The sequence below is a fragment of the Bos mutus genome, chromosome 1 (genome assembly GCF_027580195.1).
Source record: "Bos mutus isolate GX-2022 chromosome 1, NWIPB_WYAK_1.1, whole genome shotgun sequence".
In the NCBI taxonomy this organism is placed as follows: Eukaryota; Metazoa; Chordata; class Mammalia; order Artiodactyla; family Bovidae; genus Bos; species Bos mutus.
Genome location: NC_091617.1, coordinates 138,749,823 through 138,768,829, shown reverse-complemented (window position 1 = coordinate 138,768,829; position 19,007 = coordinate 138,749,823). Strand labels below are relative to the sequence as shown.

Sequence of the window (19,007 nt, the reverse complement as noted above, 5' to 3'; positions counted from 1 at the left end):
AAAAATATACAAGCAACTCCTACAGCTCAACTCCAGAAAAATAAACGACCCAATCAAAAAATGGGCCAAAGAACTAAATAGACATTTCTCCAAAGAAGACATACAGATGGCTAACAAACACATGAAAAGACGCTCAACATCACTCATTATCAGAGAAATACAAATCAAAACCACTATGAGGTACCATTTCACACCAGTCAGAATGGCTGCGATCCAAAAGTCTACAAATAATAAATGCTGGAGAGGGTGTGGAGAGAAGGGAACCCTCTTACACTGTTGGTGGGAATGCAAACTAGTACAGCCACTATGGAGAACAGTGTGGAGATTCCTTCAAAAACTGGAAATAGAACTGCCTTATGATCCAGCAATCCCACTGCTGGGCATACACACTGAGGAAACCAGAAGGGAAAGAGACACATGTACCCCAATGGTCATCGCAGCACTGTTTATAATAGCCAGGACATGGAAGCAACCTAGATGCCCATCAGCAGATGAATGGATAAGAAAGCTGTGGTACATATACACAATGGAGTATTACTCAGCCATTAAAAAGAATACATTTGAATCAGTTCTAATGAGGTGGATGAAACTGGAGCCTATTATACAGAGTGAAGTAAGCCAGAAGGAAAAACATAAATACAGTATACTAACGCATATATATGGAATTTAGAAAGATGGTAACAATAACCCGGTGTACGAGACAGCAAAAGAGACACTGATGTATAGAACAGTCTTATGGACTCTGTGGGAGAGGGAGAGGGTGGGAAGATTTGGGAGAATGACATTGAAACATGTAAAATATCATGTAAGAAATGAGTTGCCAGTCCAGGTTCGATGCACAATACTGGATGCTTGGGGCTAGTGCACTGGGACGACCCAGAGAGATGGTATGGGGAGGGAGGAGGGAGGAGGGTTCAGGATGGGGAACACATGTATACCTGTGGCAGATTCATTTTGATATTTGGCAAAACTAATACAATTATGTAAAGTTTAAAAATAAAATAAAATTAAAAAAAAAAAAAGAAATGATCATCTTTCTCTAGGTCAAGAGTCTTTAAGCAAGCTGGTCACACCCCTGGAAAGGCAGAACCACCATGTTCAGCCACACAGGCTGTGCACTGTGCAGATTCAGGGAATGCCATTGACACTAACTGTGGTGTGGATGGCCCCTCTGGGGTTGTAAGGTGCTCAACACTTACAACCATGCATGGTGAAGAGAACTCCAGAATGTCTAGTTATATCACTTTACAATCTAAGATCAGTAAGAAGGAAATCAGATATTATCAATAACTAATATCTGGATTGATACCGACATCATCATTTGTGTGTGGGAAAGAGTGAGAATCCCACAACTGAGGATTGTTCAGAACTACCTCACTCTAGCCCATCCTATTTTTTTAATTGAAGTATAGTTTTTTTACATTTTAGTTGGAGGATAATTGCTTTGTAATGTTGCATTGGTTTCACCCATTCATCCATCTCACTTCAACTGACTCAAATTTGTTCCTTTTATTGGCTGAGTAATATTTCATTTTATATATATATATATATATATATATACACACACACACACCACATCTTCTTTATCCATTCATCTGTCAGTGGACATCTAGGTTGTTTCTATATCCTGGCTATTGTAAATTGTGTTGCAATGAACACTGGAGTACATAAATTGAAGTGTGAAAGTGAAAGTTGCTCAGTTGTGTCTGACTCTCTGCGACTCCATGGACTATACAGTCCATGGAATTCTCCAGGCCAGAATACTGAAGTGGGTAGCCTTTCCCTTCTCCAGGGGATCTTCCCAACCCAGGGATCGAACTCAGGTCTCCCTCATTGCAGGGATATTCTTTACCAGCTGAGCCACAAGGGAAGCCCAAACTGAAGCATAGTTGATTTACAATATTATGTTAGTTTCATGTGTACAGCAAAGTGATTCAGACATAAGTTGCTTCAGTCATGTTTGACTCTTTGCAACCCTGTGGACAGTAGCCTGCCAGCCTCCTCTGTTCATGAGATCCTCTGAGCAAGAGTTCTGGAGTGGCAACAGTACTGAAGTGGGGCAGGTTCTTTACCACTATTATATATATTATATGTGTGTGTGTGCGTGTGTGTGGGTGGGTGGGTGTGTGTGTGGGGGGGTGTGCTATATTGTTTCAGAATCTTTCCATTATTATGAGATATTGAATGTAGTTCCCTGTGCTACACAATAGGACCTTGTTGTTTATCTCTTTTATATATAGTAGTGTGTGTCTGCTAAGCCTAAGCTCCTAATTTATCACTCTCACCCCACTTTCCCCTTTGGTAAGCATGAGTTTGCTTTCTACGACATCCTTACTCTTGAATTGCTCTCCGAATAGCACTATGTGCTTCACTGCAGTTCCTGGTGCTCTGGTAAGAGGATTTATATTTATACAGTTTACCCTTAACCAACCTAATTTCCCCATAGTGGGTAAGTGTCTTTAAAAATTCCTGCATAGTCACGATACAACATAGAGGAACTTGAGGACATGATGATAGGTGAAACAAGCCTGTCACAAAAAGACAAACATTGTATAATTACACTTCTACGTGGTGCTTAGTCAAATTCATTGAGACAGAAAGCAGAAAGCTGGTTAACACGGGAGAGAGGGAGGCAAAGGGGGAGATGTTTAAAGGGTAGAATTTCAATTTTACAAGATAAGAAAGTAGGAGATCTGCTTCAATAATGTAAATAGACAACACTGCAGAATTATACACTTGAAAATGAATAAGATGGTAAATTTTATGGTATGTATTCTCTACAGGAATAAAAAAATTCCTACATAAAATCTTCACAGATTGAAGATAATATTACTGCCAGCAAAAGGAAACAGTGAAATTGCTACCTAACCATTCTCCTATCAGAATGGCTTCACAAGCACCAACATGAGCTTAAAAACACAATCAACAAATTCAGCTCAAAAGAAGTACAGTTAACAACACTATTTGAGTTAAAGATTTTTATACCTTCCACCAGCAATTACCTCTCACAAGTATATATGGTGCTTGGAAATCTTGATCAGGGTTAATAAAGCCATCATCACAATTAACAAAATATCTAGTTTATCTCATCATATTCTTGTCCATTTTAAGGTTTATTTTTGTATGTTTTATGGCTGCACTTACTATATGAGCACATAAGCCTGCACTAAGTGAAGTGAAAGTCACTCAGTCATGTCTGACTCTCGTGACCCCAAGGACTGTAGCCCACCAGGCTCCTCTGTCCATGGAATTTCTCAGGCAAGAATACTGGGTAAATTATTATAAAGTAAGTAAATAAAAAATTATTACGAATGCATGCTCCAACTTTTTTCCTGAGAGGATACACTGTCAAAATCTTTGAAGACTACTCTCCTTGAGGATGGATATCCATGGTCACCATGGACACCATGCCATTGGTCTGTCATGAATCCACAGGAGGACTGCAGAGACAGTTTCTTGGAAGCTGATAAGCTTTGAATGTTACTTTAAACACTTGTGGGTGGTTATTATTAGAATACCAACAGCTAATGGAAAAGTCAAAGAAAAGAAAGGGCAGGATAGCAATAGTTTCACTAGGAAGAGAACAGAATCATTTCAAAACCACCTTGAATTGTTTCAGGAAGGGGTTTCTATAGCATAATGGTTTGAAGTTTTGCTTGTGGCATTTCCATCTGCAGCTCTTTGAGACATATGAAATAAGAGGATTCTCAAACAGGGCTCAACATGCTCCTCCATCTCGGATGTAGGCAGGTTTGTGTCAACACCTGTCTACTTGATGTCTCACCTCTCCCAAAAGAGGAGACCACCATTTTGGATGTTCTCAGGCTCACAACTGGACCAATTTATGGCCTCACAGATTTTTTTGCTCTTCAGATATGTGTGGGGAAATGTGAAAAATAAAAGCCTAGGTACAATTAGCCATCTTGCCATGCTCAAGAAAATAAAGTGATAATTTCCTAACAATTCATAATTAAACAATGCATGCTAAGTCTCTTCAGTCATATCCAACTCTTTGCAATCCTATAGACTGTAGCCCACCAGGCTCCTCTGTCCATGGGATTCTCCAGGCAAGAATACTGGAGTGGGTTGCCCACTTCCTTCTCCAGATCTTCCCAACCCAGGGACTGAACCTATGTCTCTTATGTCTCCTGCACTAGCAGTGGGTTCTTTACCACTAGTGCCACCTGGGAAGCCTAGGAAGAAAGTTTTTCTTGACCAGGAATCAAACCCTGGCCACGGCAGTGGGAGAGCTGAATCCGAACCACTAGACCATGAGGGAGTGTAAAGGAAACAGTGAATACTACTTAATAAGGAAATGATAGGTCAGGAAGCAACAGTTAGAACTGGTCATGGAACAACAGACTGGTTCCAAATAGGAAAAGGAGTACGTCAAGGCTGTATATTGTCACCCTGCTTATTTAACTTATATGCAGAGTACGTCATGAGAAACACTGGGCTGGAAGAAGCACAGGCTGGAATCAAGATTGCCAGGAGAAATATCAATAACCTCAGATATGCAGATGACACCACCCTTCTGGCAGAAAGTGAAGAAGAACTGAAGAGCCTCTTGATAAAAGTGAAAGAGGAGAGTGAAAAACTTGGCTTAAAGCTCAACATTCAGAAAACTAAGATCATGGCATCCGGTCCTATCACTTCATGGCAAATAGATGGATAAACAGTGGAAACAGTGAGATATTTTAATTTTGGGGGCTCCCAAATCACTGCAGATAGTGACTGCAGCCATGAAATTAAAAGACACCTGCTCCTTGGAAGAAAAGCTATGACTAACCTGGACAGCATATTAAAAAGCAGAGACATTACTTTGCCAACAAAGGTCTGTCTAGTTAAAGCTATGGTTTTTCCAGTAGTCATGTATGGATGTGAGAGTTGGACTATAAAGAAAGCTGAGCACAGAAGAATTGATACTTTTGAACTGTGGTGTTGGAAAAGACTCTTGAGAAACCCTTGTACTACAAGGAGATACAACCAGTCCATCCTAAAGGAGATCAGTCCTGGGTGTTGATTGGAGAGACTGATGCTGAAGATGAAACTCCAATACTGTGGCCACCTGAAGCGAAGAGCTGACTCATTTGAAAAGACCCTGATGCTGGGAAAGATTGAAAGCAGGAGGAGAAGGGGAAGACAGAGGATGAGATGGTTGGATGGCATCACTGACTCAATGGATATGAGTTTGAGTAAACTCTGGGAGTTGGTGATGGACAGGGAGGCCTGGTATGCTGCAGCCCATAGGGTCACAAAGAGTCGGACATGACTGAACGACTGAACTGAACTGATACCTAAGAATCTTAAATTAAGTGTTATTTATAAATTAGTTTTTAAACATTGGAACTTAGCCACATGGTATACAGAAAAGTGATTGGCTAAAAAATTTTCAAAAAAGATCTTGAGAGTAAGAAAGAGCTTATTTCTTTATCTTTACCTCCTGTTTGGTTAAGATCAATGTTAATGCATGGTCTATTGTCAATCTCTGGTGTCCTTTTCTCAGTCATTGCATAAAATTAAAATATAATATGACCTTATGGTTACTGAGAAGACTCTTGAGAGTCTCTTAGACTGCAAGGAGATCAAAACAGTCAATCCTAAAGTAAATCAGTCCTGAATATTCATTGGAAGGACTGATGTTGAAGCTGAAGCTCCAATAGTTTGGCCACCTGATGCAAAGAACTGACTCATTGGAAAAGACTCTGATGCTAAGAAAGATTGAAGGCAGGAGAAGGGGATGACAGAAGATGAGATGCTTGGATGGCATCACTGCCTCGATGGACATGAATTTGAGCAAGCTCCAGGAGTCGCAAAGAGTCGGACACAACTGAGCAACTGAACTGAACTGAATGGTTACCAAGAGGATGGGGTTGGAGGAAGAATAAATTGGGAGTTTGTGATTGACATGTACACACTTCTATATTTAAAATAGGTAACCAAAAACAACAACAAAGTAACTAGTCACTTCATTAGAACTTTGGCCATGGCACAGGTGTAGCATTATGGAAGCAGATGACCATTTCTTTCACTGAGTCATTCCACAGCAGCTTTGGACTGTAATAGCTGGAAAAGCATAATCTCTGGTCAACCCAGATACAAACTTACCTGTCAAATCATCATAAACAAGTATTTTAAAAACTAACATGCAGAAGACATTCCAGGCCATTGGGTGAAAGATTGCTCTATGGATGACTTGACATATTTCAGTCTTGGAAAACCCACCATTGTCCTCAAACTGGAGAGGGAAAACCACTCAGAACAAAGGACCCCCTGTTCTCCATTATAGCTCCATTATGGTATGAAAATGGCCCCATTCGAAAGTTCCATCATTTCATACTTCTTGGCTTAGATGTCCTGCAAGGCCATTTTCAATCTGTGGATGATTACCTTCCTGTTTTATGATTCTAATTTGTCTTCCTTTTATTTATAAACTGGCAGCTTGAGAGCAAAATATAAAATAATGGCATTTAGTGGGTGATTGATTTTTCCATGGACAATGTTATAAATATGGCCATGCGTTTCCCTTTCAGAAATGAATGAGAAGTATTTCAGTGAGATTCTGAAGCATAAATTTAGGGCTATTTGCAAGGCACAAATGACGTTCAAGCAGATTGATGCCTGTAATGGGTAACTCATTGTTCACGTAAAAGAGCCCTGAAAGAGATGCTGGTTTATAGGCCTGGACCTTTGATGGGTGTGGCAAGCTTGTTTGGCTTATGTCACAGAACCATGAGCCACACAACATTCTCGTGTGCGTGCTCATTCGTGTCCAACTCCTTGTGACCCCATGGACTGCAGCCCACAAGTCTCTTCTGTCCATGGAATTTTCCAGACTAGAATACTGGAGTGGAGGGATCTTTCCAACCCAGGATTGAACCCATGTCTTTTGTGTCTCCTGCACTGGAAGGTGGATTCTTTACCACAGCGCCACCTGATACAGTCATGTATCCATATCCAAAAGGCACCTATATTAAATCAAATGAACAGCATTTTGCCATTGATTATTTATACCTCACTTCATTCCGAAGACTGGAAGACTGGTAAGTAGCTTATGAGTAGGGAATATAGGAAAATGGACACAAACTCCACGGACTGCACAGTATCCCGGATTCATAATTCAACATTCAGCTTCCAGGAGAACAAATATGAGTTGATGTCTTTTGCATATGAATTGTCCTATATTCCTATTTCAAATATAAAGTAACCTGAAAATTTAAACACACAACTATAGTTTAAAATGTTTGTTTTAATGAATATTAACATTGGCATTCCCTTAACTATTATGGTATGAATATGCAACTATAATTGAACTATTTGTTTTATTTAGTATTAACATCGGGGCTTCATTTTAAGTATTAATTATAATATTTAAATACACAGCTTGCTTTCTGTATTCTATATTGTGCCTTCAACAATATTCCAGAATTTATGGTTTGACTATGATTGGGCATATGGAGCTAACTTACTAAAGATCAGTTTGGACTATTTCTTATTCACCCTTAACCCCTAACTGTCTAATTGACTTTATATTTCAAAAACAATGGGTCTTTTTCAAGGTAGAAGTGAGCTCTGCCACCTTGGGCTATCATTGCTTTTGTCTGAATTTCACAGAACTTATTTGAAGCAAAATAGTCTCAAAGGAGAAAGGCCCCAAACTGAAGGATATTAGAATTCTCCATTCTTCCTTCAGCTCCCTATTTTCCTTGACATTTTCCCAAATGTCAAGAGTTCTTTCTATTGAGATTCTTCTGATTTTTTTCTCATTTTCTTTGCCAGCCATGAAAGTGTTTATTTGACATGTGTAACAATGCACCCATTTCCAATTTAAAAGGATTTAAATGGCAAACACAGGTTTCAAACCTGGAGGTAAAGAACAAAAGAGAGAAATTTTTCTCTCCAAATCTACCCAGACCACAAATCTCAACAGTTAGAAAAGAAGGTGCTGGTCTGTTGGTTATAATAACTGATAAATCCAGACCCCCAAAAGCCATTTGATCTGATTCATCCAGTAACTGAACATCCCCAAGTGCCACACCCAGGAGCTGGGTCTGTGGATGACATCAGAAAGTTCACAGTCCAGGTAGGATAATTCTAATACATAAAATGCAGCCCATACTAGTTATGGTCTGGATGTTTGTGTTCCGCCAAAATTCGAATGTTGAAATCATAACACCCAAAGGTGATGGCATTAGGAGGTGATTAGGTTGTGAGGTTGGAACCCTCATGAATGAGATTTTGTCATTGTTTGTTGTTTAGTTGCTAAGCCGTGTCTGATTCTTTGCAACCCCATGGACTATAGCCTGCCAGGTTCCTCTGTCCATGGGATTTTCCAGACAAGAATACTGGAATGGGTTGCCATTTCCTTCTCCAGAGGATCATCCCAACCTAGGGATAGAACCCACATCTCCTGTGTCTCCTGCATTGGCAGGCAGATTCTTTACCTCTAGTGCCACATGGGAAGCCCAGGGATTTAATAGCCATATTTAAACAGTCCAGTATAATAGGGATGCTCTAAGGACCATGGCAACCCACTCCAGTATTCTTGCCTGCATTGCAAGTGGATTCTTTTACTGCTGAGCCACCTGGGAAGCCTATAAATGGAATTAGTGCCTATATCAAAAAGACCCCAGAAGACTCTCTTGCCCCTTCCAATAGGTGAGGATACAGTGGGAAATCTGCAACCCAGAAGAGACCCATCACCTGAGGATGCCCACACCCTGATCTCAGACTACCAGCTTCCAGCACTGTGAGCAATAAATTTCTATTTTTTATAAGCCACTCAGTCTGTGGTATTTTATTGCAGCAGCCCAGACAGATTAAGATAACACTTTAACAACATGATCTTTAAGGCACTGTTTTATAAAAATATCAATCAAATACAATATAAACCTGTGCATATGCATCCCCTACAATCTTTCTATTCCCTACTCTGAAGCCTTTTCTAGAAAGTCATTCTAAAGTAATGGAAAGCCCCAAGCTTGGGTTCATGATGTTATTCAGATGTTCAAATAGTCCAGTGTGGCCAGTGAACCAAGAACAGAAAGACGCCAAACAAAGTGCGAATGCCTTCCACCTCTGAAAACTCTTCTGACAGAGCTCTGAGAGCAGAAATTAGAATTTTTAAAAATAATGCAGAGAACGTGTTCATCATACATTCAAGGTACTTTCCATTACAAAAGCCCATGTTTCCTCTTCATCTTGATCACATTATTCCACTAAACCTCTAATTGTGAGTCATTTATTCAATTTTTCTTTCTAAAAAATATCATACATCTTGCATTCTGTCATTCTTAGAATTCAAGAGAGAAAAACAATGAGACTTCTTAATCCCACAGCTTCTGTTAATGAAATGCAGGATTGGGGAAATCAATCTTAGAGCAATCCATTACCATCATCAGCTGAACAAACACACATTCTTGCTTCACTGGCCTCTTCCTACTTAGGAAATGTTGAACCTCAGACCCAAGTTGTAATTGGAGTCTTTCTAGACCTAATGTCCCCATTTAGAACATCTATCATTCTATGATCCAGCAAAACCATAAGCATCTTGCTGGGTCTTCCTGTATCTCAGCTGCAGGGCCATCTGCAAGTGAGGTTAAAATTGCCTAAGAAGTTGAATTTTCATTTGACCTTTTCCTGCTAAGCCTTTGAGGCCAGTTGCAAAATCCATATTTTATGCAGGTATCCTCAGTATCTGTGCTTAACTGGTCTAAATTATACAGTTCCTTGCAAACCTATTACTCACACATTGGCATCTGTTTCAGCTTACTGTTACATCATAGGAAACACAGAACTATACTAATTTTCACTTTAGACCTGTTTTATCTTAATATTTCTCTCTCCAAAGGATTACCCTGAATGCTGGTTAAGTAAACCCTAAACCAGTGTCAAATGCAAATTTTAAACCAATGGCTACCTTTGAAAAATGAAGTCATGTCTTGTCCATCCCCTCTACCCCTGATATAAGTGGCAGAGCTTCCCCCTGGCAGTCTCTTTCCAAAACAATGTGGTTCACTGTTTGCTTCTTGCTTCAGAGATTTAGTGTATCAGGCAAGTAGCTTCTGATTCAGCGCTAAGGATACACTGTGTAGGTCTCTGCTCAGTCATGTCCAACTCTTTGTGACCCCAAGGACTGTAGCCTTCCAGGCTCCTCTGTCCATGGAATTTTCCAGGCAAGAATACTGGAGCGGTTTACCATTTCCTTCTCCAGAGGATCTTCCCAACTCAGGGCTCGAACCTGCTTCTTTTACATCTCCTGCATTGACAGGAAGGTTCCTTACCACCAGTGCCACCTGGGATACACATGAAGGTCTAAAGATTTGCCCTTTAATTCCTCCTTGTGTTCAAACCAGCCCTGGACAGGTACAGTCTTATTGTCATCGCCAAGTCTGGATGGGAGAAAGGCCCAGAAACCTGGCACCAAATTGCAACATTCCACTGAAACCGATGCTAGAAAAGAGACCAGGAACAGCAACAAGGAAGGGTCAGGAGAACACTTTCCCAAAAGGGTTTCAAGTCTAATTCACAGCTGTCAAGGATGTATTATGCAATGGGGAACACCTCACCGCCTCACAAAAAGTACATGTCATTTTGCAAAGCCACTCTCCAAACATGTGCCGTTATGCGGTACATTCTTGCTCCTGGCTCTACTAAATCAGTTCTTTTGAAAAGGAACTTAAAAAGACACCTGAATGAGAAAATGGGACTGACTGTCATTATTGGCAGAACTTATTTCACATGGTATTATTAGGTCACTAAACAAAGGGAGCCTTTTTCTTCTCCCTATGTGAGAAATCCGGTGGGGAAAGATGAGAATGCATTTTGTAAACGTCAGCCGTGGTGGTTAGGATTTCTGATCCAGCAAATGTACCTAAGCTTGCATCTTAATCCCTGCTAAGTGATCTTGCAGCTCATCTCGTAGATTGCTCCAGGCACCTCTGACACACTTTAATACCGAAATGTAAATTAGACACCCCCGCCAACCACCTCCACTCTGTCACGTTGCCCTAAATTTGGACTTTACTTGCCTTGCTACACGTGAGCTTCTCTTTTCAATCACATGCCATTTCCCCCATAAAGTGTTGTCAAAAGGGGAAAAGAAGATGTTGTGTTGTCCTAAAGTCACCCAATTTGAATCAAGCTGCAGGCTCATGAAAGGCTGCAAGAACTCAAGAGAGCCCACTCTGGGGAGCATTTAGCCACTGGGGAGCCTCTCCTCCCAGCCCAGCTGTGAACCTCAGAATTTCTAGAGCAGGAGATAAACCCGAACATCTGGAGCAGGAATGAGGTGCCCATCAGACTCAAATAAAACCCAAAGTCGTAGGAAAGTCTGAGAAAATCCACTGCTTTGGCTCTCTGGGGTAATTAGTTACATGGGTAAGTAAATGATCATCTGAAATCCACACCCACCTGAGAGTTATTAAAACCGGAAGCCACATGGAATTCATTTAACTAAAGAAAAGCTTGAGGAGGAAGAAGGGGAGATTCAGTCCTCTACCCAGAAAGGAGTTTCTGTTCAACTTTATGAAACATTTTAAGTAGATTTAAGTTTGAGTCAAAGGACCAATTCCCACTCTCCAAGGAGAACACTCCCAAGAAACTGGGAGATGAGTCAGGGAGCTGGTCACCCTGAGGACGGGGCTGCATGGGACCTGAGCGGGGAACCCGTGTAGGAGGGAGAAAGGTGGCGGGGGTGAGGGGGAATGCTGGATTGAGGCGGGTGACAGCAAAGGGAAGTCAAGGTGTGAGACACTGTGGGAGTTTATCAACATTCAAGGAAAGAGGCAGAGTTCTTGGAAGAGCCCAGCAAGGCATCTGACAGATGCTGGGGGGCAGGGCTGTGGTTGCAGAACTGCCCTAATTACAGGTTCAGCAGAAATGAGGTTGTGATCCTAATGATGGGTGAGCTCTGGGATACTTGCTGTCTCCCTGAGGACCCACAGTTAAGTGAACACTGCCAAGCTGAGGCATTCTAGAAAGCTCCAGATGCTGAGCAAGGAGACTCTGGTAAAGATGGGGGTGACAGCCAGAGGGGAGAACCAGCAGGAAGTTCCCCACTCCTGAAGAGTCCCCTTTAGCCAACCTGATTGAACACAGGGAGGGCCCTGGGCTGCACAGGTTTCCAAGCCCTTCTATATGAACCTATTAAATTGTATATGAAAACCCCACTCCACACAGTTGTTCCTGCTACTCACAAGCAAGGTGAGCTGGTGCAAACAGAGAAGCTTCTAGAATCTCCGTTGAGTCTGCAGAAAGCCCCTTAAGTGAACATTCAGGACCAGGAGGCCCAGCTTCCTGGCCTCGCCCCCCACCCTCACCCCCTCTGTCCACCTCTTTCTTCTCTGGCACCCATTGTTCACATGGACCAGGAAATTCCATGTGCCGTTTGGACATCAAGACCCACCCAAGTCCTGATTCTACCCTTCACGAGCCGGTGGCTTTGAGCCAACTGACCTTGACCTGTGCCTCAGTTTCCTCATCCATCAGTTGGGAATCATAACAGCACCCACTTATTCCCAGATGGCGCTAGTGGTGAAGGATTCCCCCCCACCCCCCGCCAACGCGGGAGACATAAGACCTTCAGTCGGGAAGATCCCCTGGAGGACAGCACTGCAACCCACCTCAGTATTCTTGCCTGGAGAATCTCATGGACAGAAGAACCTGGAAGGCTGAAGTCCATAGTGTCACACAGAGTCAGATAGACTGAAGCAACTTAGCACGTACATGGTAATTCTATTCTAATTCACGGGGTTGTAAGGAAGTTCAAATAAGACAACTAGATACCCCGCTTGGTTCTAAGGATGCTGGGCAAATAGGAGCTGCCATGGCGGTCACCCTTGTTGCTGCTGGAATAACCCTGCCTTCCCCTCTTCCATCCATACTTGCCCTCCTCCTTGCCCTTGGCTCCATCCCAAACCCAATTCCTAAATCTCATAACGCTTTGCCTACTCTGTCTTCCTGTCATGCTTGTATCAAAAGTCACCCATCAGGAAAATGAAAGCTGGAAAGAGGCATTTTATTGCTGAAGTTGTTAATTTTACTGTATATATATACATATGTATATGTATATATATGTAAGTCATTCAGTCATGTCCAACTCTTTGTGACCCAATAGATTGTAACCCACCAGGCTCCTCTGTCCATGGGATTTTCCAGGCAAGAAATACTGGAGGGGGTTGCCATTCCCTTCTCCGGGGGATCTTCCCAACCCAGGGATCAAACCTGGGTCTCCTGCATTGCAGGCAATCCTTTATATCAAAAGTCACCCATTAGACATATGAAAGCAGGAAAGAAGCATTTTATTTTTAAAGTTGTTAATTTTACTGTAGATTTCCAAAAAAGGTTCACCCGTCTGTTAAAAAAAGACAGACAAAATAAAAGATCTAAAAAGTAATGATTTAAGTGCCAACCAAAAGGAAATGAAAGTGGATTTGTCTTGGTTACCAAGTGCAAATTAGAGGGTGATGCTATACAACCCCAAATCTGCCTTTTTGTAAAGATAGAGAATACGATCTTTTTAAAAATACAGTGAGCATTCAGTTTGCCCCCCAACAAACTCTCTTCTGCATAAACAGATGCAGCGCAGTGACTTTCAGTTGAAAACTGTAGCCCCTCTTCTCCCAGGGTCTCTCCCATCTTAGACCCACACACCCATACACATAGATTTTTCGTGGTTCACTGGACTTGCATTTCTCTCCTGGTTTTACTCTGATTAACTGCAGATGTAGTTTGTACAGGCAAGGTTTCCACAGGATCATGCAATGCAATCCTTCCCTTGCTTCTCTTCCAAGGCTGACTTTCACCAGATGGCCAGCCTGCTCACATTCTAAAAGGTACCCACCAAGGAAGATATGTGAAGACCCACACACCGCAAGAGGACAAATCTTTGCAAGAGACTAAAAACACTCACTCAGCCTTCTCTCCTGAGGTCTAAATCCCAAAGCACTTTCCAACTCACGGTTCAATCAGAAGCAAACAATGAATCCCTTTCATTTTTAATTTGTAAAAGTTGCAACTTAACCAATTTTTGCACTTGCAATGCAAACCCAGATAGGAACAGAGTCAGTCTTCCAGGTAAATAGCTCCAGGGTTGACATGCTCTCACCACTCGGAAGCCCTTCACATCTTCTGAGTCTAACTTTGCCCCGTCTCACTCCCAGGTTTCCCTCCCAGAGTGGAAGCCCCACTCACCTCACTCATGATGCTGTAACAACGGGCAGCTCCGTATCCCCACCGGCCACACGGAGAGCACTGCTCAGGGGTCGCTGCTCCCCGTTCTGGCTTTTCTCTTAAAAAGGGCTGCCCGGTGGCATCATGCTTCCTCTGAGCCAATGAGATTCATTCACCTGTCTGAACGCCTGGCAGATATCTGAGAGCTCCCAGGGCCACCTAGTGGAGCAAAGGAGAAAGGCAGGCTGGGTCAGGGCTCCAAGCCCCACCAGGGAGGGAAAGAAAGGACAGATGACAAGATAGTCTAAGTAGGAAGCACAGAAATCATCACAGATTTGTCACTCCATAATTCCAAGGGGTACGGGATTTAGATACTTGGAAAATGCACTTTCAATGTCAGCGAGCAGAAGGTTTGTTTTTGGAAGGAAGAGCAGTTCTGAAAATCCTGATGCTAGTCACCCAGCAACCCCCTGGTTTACTTGGGAGGCGCCTGCCCTTCGTAGCACAATCTCAGCTTTGAGAGTTGAATATTTTCTGCTCCTCTTTCTCCAACCCCAAATCTGCCAGCCTGCCTGCGCCCCAGGTTCTCATCTCCGGCGGTAGGAAGTGAGCAGTTGGGGTCATGGACTTGGAGAGTCACACTGTGACTCCTCAGAGGACAGCATCCCCCCTCTCCCCAGCTATTCCTATGGTTGTGATAGCCTCACCAGTGCTGGAGAAGACTTGGCTTTGACCCTGGAATCTGCCCATCCAGCCTGGCAGTGAAGATCCTTTTGCCCAGGTCTGGACTACTAAGCTGAAACTCCAATACTTTGGCCACCTGATGTGAAGAACTGACTCCTTGGAAAAGACCTTGATGCTGGGAAAAATTGAAGGCAGGAGGAGAAGGGGATGATAAAGGGTGAGATGGTTGGGTGGCATCATCGACTCAATGGACATGAGTTTCAGCAATCCAGGAGTTGATGATGGACAGGAAAGCCTGGTGTGCTGCAGGCCATGGGGTCATAAAGAGTCGGACACGACTGAGCGACTGAACTGAACTGGACTGCTAAGACCCTGAGCAGCATCTGCATGGGCCCTTGATTTTGACAGGGCAGATGTTACAGAAGGGAATGCAGCCAATCCTCAGACCTGAGATACATGTGGCTGCCTGTCTCCTTGGTCCACCACTAGTCAGGACACCTGCCGGCAACTTGCTGGCTTCAATTGGGTCCAGATTCAAGTAGGAGCCTCAGCATGCTAACAAGAATGCCTTCTCATGGCAAATACTTCAAAGAATAAGAGTAACACCTCACATGCAAAGGACCCACCAGAGATGCAAGCATATCCAAGTGATGGCTACCAAACAGCTGGTGTAGACAAATAAATGAGGACCTGGGTACCACAGTATGATCCTCAGATGCGCCATGGGCTTCACCTGTCACCTGGAGCACAGACACTCTATCCACACTCGCTTGTGGAAATGATGTTAATCAGAGCCCTGTCTCTGACTCTCCTCCATTTCCATCCAGCCATCACCCCAGCAGCCTCTCCCTCCAACATCCTCCTCCACAGCCCCTCCCTCTCTCACCTGACACCCCAGAGGGCTTTCATGACACCTCTATGCCCTCTTTATCCAGGCTTCCTGTTCCCAGCAGGCACCCTCTCCTCTCCATGCCAACAATCACGTAAACCTTAATCCTCTCCAAGTTCTTTCCAGATCATCCTTACACACTGCCTGGAGATGACCCACAGTGACTGCTTGGGGGTGAGGTCCCACCAACTCTGCCTCACAGCCACCCTGAAATGCAGATACCCTAGGGGGACCTGGGAATAGTTGGGTGACCTACTGTTTGAATCCCCACCTGCTGGATCCACAGAAGCTACTTTCTGAGTTTGGAGAAGGAAGTAAGAAATGGTGACTGCAGGGCAGGTACAAAATTTAAGGAGGCACTCACTCTCAGGTTCCTGCAAATGCCAGAGCTTCACCTGCTCAAACCTAAAAGCTGGTGCCTCCTTAAATTGTGTGCCCAATTTGGTCCTAGCATTGCTGGCAGCTCCCCAGTTCCCAAAGGGAGGGTTGATAAGCTTCATATCAAAGAATAAAGTGAGGTAAAAGGAGAGAACAGAACCCCTCTGGGCACCATCTAAGAAGAGGTTTGTACATGGCTTTTGCAGAGTGTTGGAGCCAGAAATCAAATTGCCAACATCCACTGGATCGTTGAAAAAGCAAGAAAGTTCCAGAAAAACATCTACTTCTGCTTTATTGCCTATGCCAAAGCCTTTGACTGTGTGGATCACAATAAACTGTGGAAAATTCTGAAAGAGATGGGAATACCAGATCACCTGACCTGCTTCTTGAGAAACCTGTATGCAGGTCAGGAAGTAACAGAACTGGACATGGAACAACAGACTGGTTCCAAATAGGAAAAGGACTACATCAAGGCTGTGTATTGTCACCCTGCTTATTTAACTTATATGCAGAGTACATCATGAGAAACGCTGGGCTGGAAGAAGCACAGGCTGGAATCAAGATTGCCAGGAGAAATATCAATAACCTCAGATATGCAGATGACACCACCCTTCTGGCAGATAGTGAAGAAGAACTGAAGAGCCTCTTGATAAAAGTGAAAGAGGAGAGTGAAAAATTTGGCTTGCTTCTGCTAAGTTGCTTCAGTCGTGTCCAATTCTGTGCGATCCCATAGACAGCAGCCCACTAGGCTCCTCTATCCCTGGGATTCTCCAGGCAAGAATACTGGAGTGGGTTGCCATTTCCTTCTCCGATGCATGAAAGTGAAAAGTGAAAGTGAAGTCGCTCAGTTGTGTCCAACTCTTAGCGACCCCATGGACTGGAGCCTACCAGGCTCCTCCGTCCACAGGATTTTCCAGGCAAGAGTACTGGGGTGGGGTGCCATTAAGCTCAACATTCAGAAAACTAAGATCATGGCATCTGGTCCCATCATTTCATGGCAAGTAGATGGGGAAACAGTGGAAACAGTGGCTGACTTTATTTGGGGGGCTCCAAAATCACTGTAGATGGTGACTGGAGCCATGAAATTAAAATACGCTTACTCCCTGGAAGAAAAGTTATGACCAACCTAGACAGCATATTTAAAAGCAGAGACATTACTTTGCCAACAAAGGTCTGTCTAGTCAAGGCTATGGTTTTTCCAGTGGTCATGTATGGATGTGAGAGCTGAGTGCCAAAGAATTGATGCTTTTGAACTGTGGTGTTGGAGAAGACTCTTGAGAGTCCCTTGGACTGCAAGGAGATCCAACCGGTCCATCCTAAAGGAGATCAGTCCTGGGTGTTCATTGGAAGGACTGATGTTGAAGCTGAAACTCCAATACTTTGGCCACCTGATGAGGAGAGCTGACTCATTTGAAAAGACTCTGATGCTGGGAAAGATTGAGGGCAGGAGGAGAAGGGGACGACAGAGGATGAGATGGTTGGATGGCATCACCAACTCAATGAACATGGGTTTGGGTAAACTCCAGGAGTTGGTGATGGACAGGGAGGCCTGGAGTGCTGCGGTTCATGGGGTCAAAAAGAGCTGGACACAACTGAGTGACTGAACTGACTGATGGAGCCAGAATGCACATTTCAAGATGAAAACAGCACAGATAAATACAATGAGCAGTGTGAGCGCTGGATGGAAACTTCAGAACCATCAAGCACAGGCTGCCCAAGGAGGCTGACACAGAAGCACTGGGTCTGAGCCCTTGTCTGAGCCTTGTGAACACCAGTGAGCAGGACCACAAAGAAGACAGAATCAGGAGTCTCCATGGCTTGTGAACCCACCTTCTTCATTTATAGCCACTTTACGTGGGAACTGTATCTATAGAAGGTCCCCTTTCAGTGGGAAAATTGGTATATTCATTATAATAATTCCTATTTCACAGAACAAGATAAATAGGTTTAATATATAAATTAAGCATACACATGGGAAATAGATGGGGAAACAGTGGAAACAGTGTCAGACTTTATTTTGGGGGGCTCCAAAATCACTGCAGATGGTGATTGCAGCCATGAAATTAAAAGATGCTCACTCCTTGGAAGGAAAGTTATGACCAACCTAGACAGCATATTCAAAAGCAGAGACATTACTTTGCCAACAAAGGTCCGTCTAGTCAAGGCTATGGTTTTTCCTGTGGTCATGTATGGATGTGAGAGTTGGACTGTGAAGAAGGCTGAGTGCCGATGAATTGATGCTTTTGAACTATGGTGTTGGAGAAGACTCTTGAGAGTCCCTTGGACTGCAAGGAGATCCAAGCAGTCCATTCTGAAGGACATCAGCCCTGGGATTTCTTTGGAAGGAATGATGCTGAAGCTGAAACTCCAGTACTTTGGCCACCTCATGCGAAGAGTTGACTCATTGGAAAAGACTCTGATGCTGGGAGGGATTTGGGGCAGGAGGAGAAGGGGACGACAGAGGATGAGCTGGCTGGATGGCATCACTGACTCGATGGACGTGAGTCTGAGTGAACTCCCGGAGTTTGTGATGGACAGGGAGGCCTGGTGTGCTGCGATTCATGGCGTCGCAAAGAGTCGGACGCGACTGAGCGACTGAACCAAACTGAACTGAACTGATACATATCCTATCCACATGAAGGATTTGCAGGCTCTCAAAGCATCTTCTTGCCAGCCCATCCTGACAGCATACTCCTCAAAATTCTGTCCCCAATTTCACACAAGGGAGAACCCAGGCGGGATGCCTTTAGGACTCCCCAGAGGCTTAGGAAGGGGAGTTGGGAAGAGGAAGGTCGAGGTCAAGAACCAGGTCCGCAGTGTCTCCGACTGATGCACTGCAGACCGGAGGAGGGAGGGCAGGGCTCCGTCCTCCCCTTGAGGCGCA

General features: G+C 43.6%; 1 protein-coding gene across 1 annotated transcript in view; it reads right to left on the bottom strand.

The window, feature by feature from the left end:
- The window catches only part of PCP4 (Purkinje cell protein 4), a 68,442-nt gene extending 54,164 nt beyond the window's left edge, over window positions 1-14,278 (bottom strand). Inside the window, exon 1 of the mRNA XM_070387442.1 lies at window positions 14,194-14,278. Coding sequence (XP_070243543.1) covers window positions 14,194-14,202 — 9 coding nt within the window. The 5' untranslated portion in view covers window positions 14,203-14,278. The remainder of the gene's footprint in view (window positions 1-14,193) is intronic.
- Between the last annotated feature and the right edge of the window lie 4,729 nt (window positions 14,279-19,007).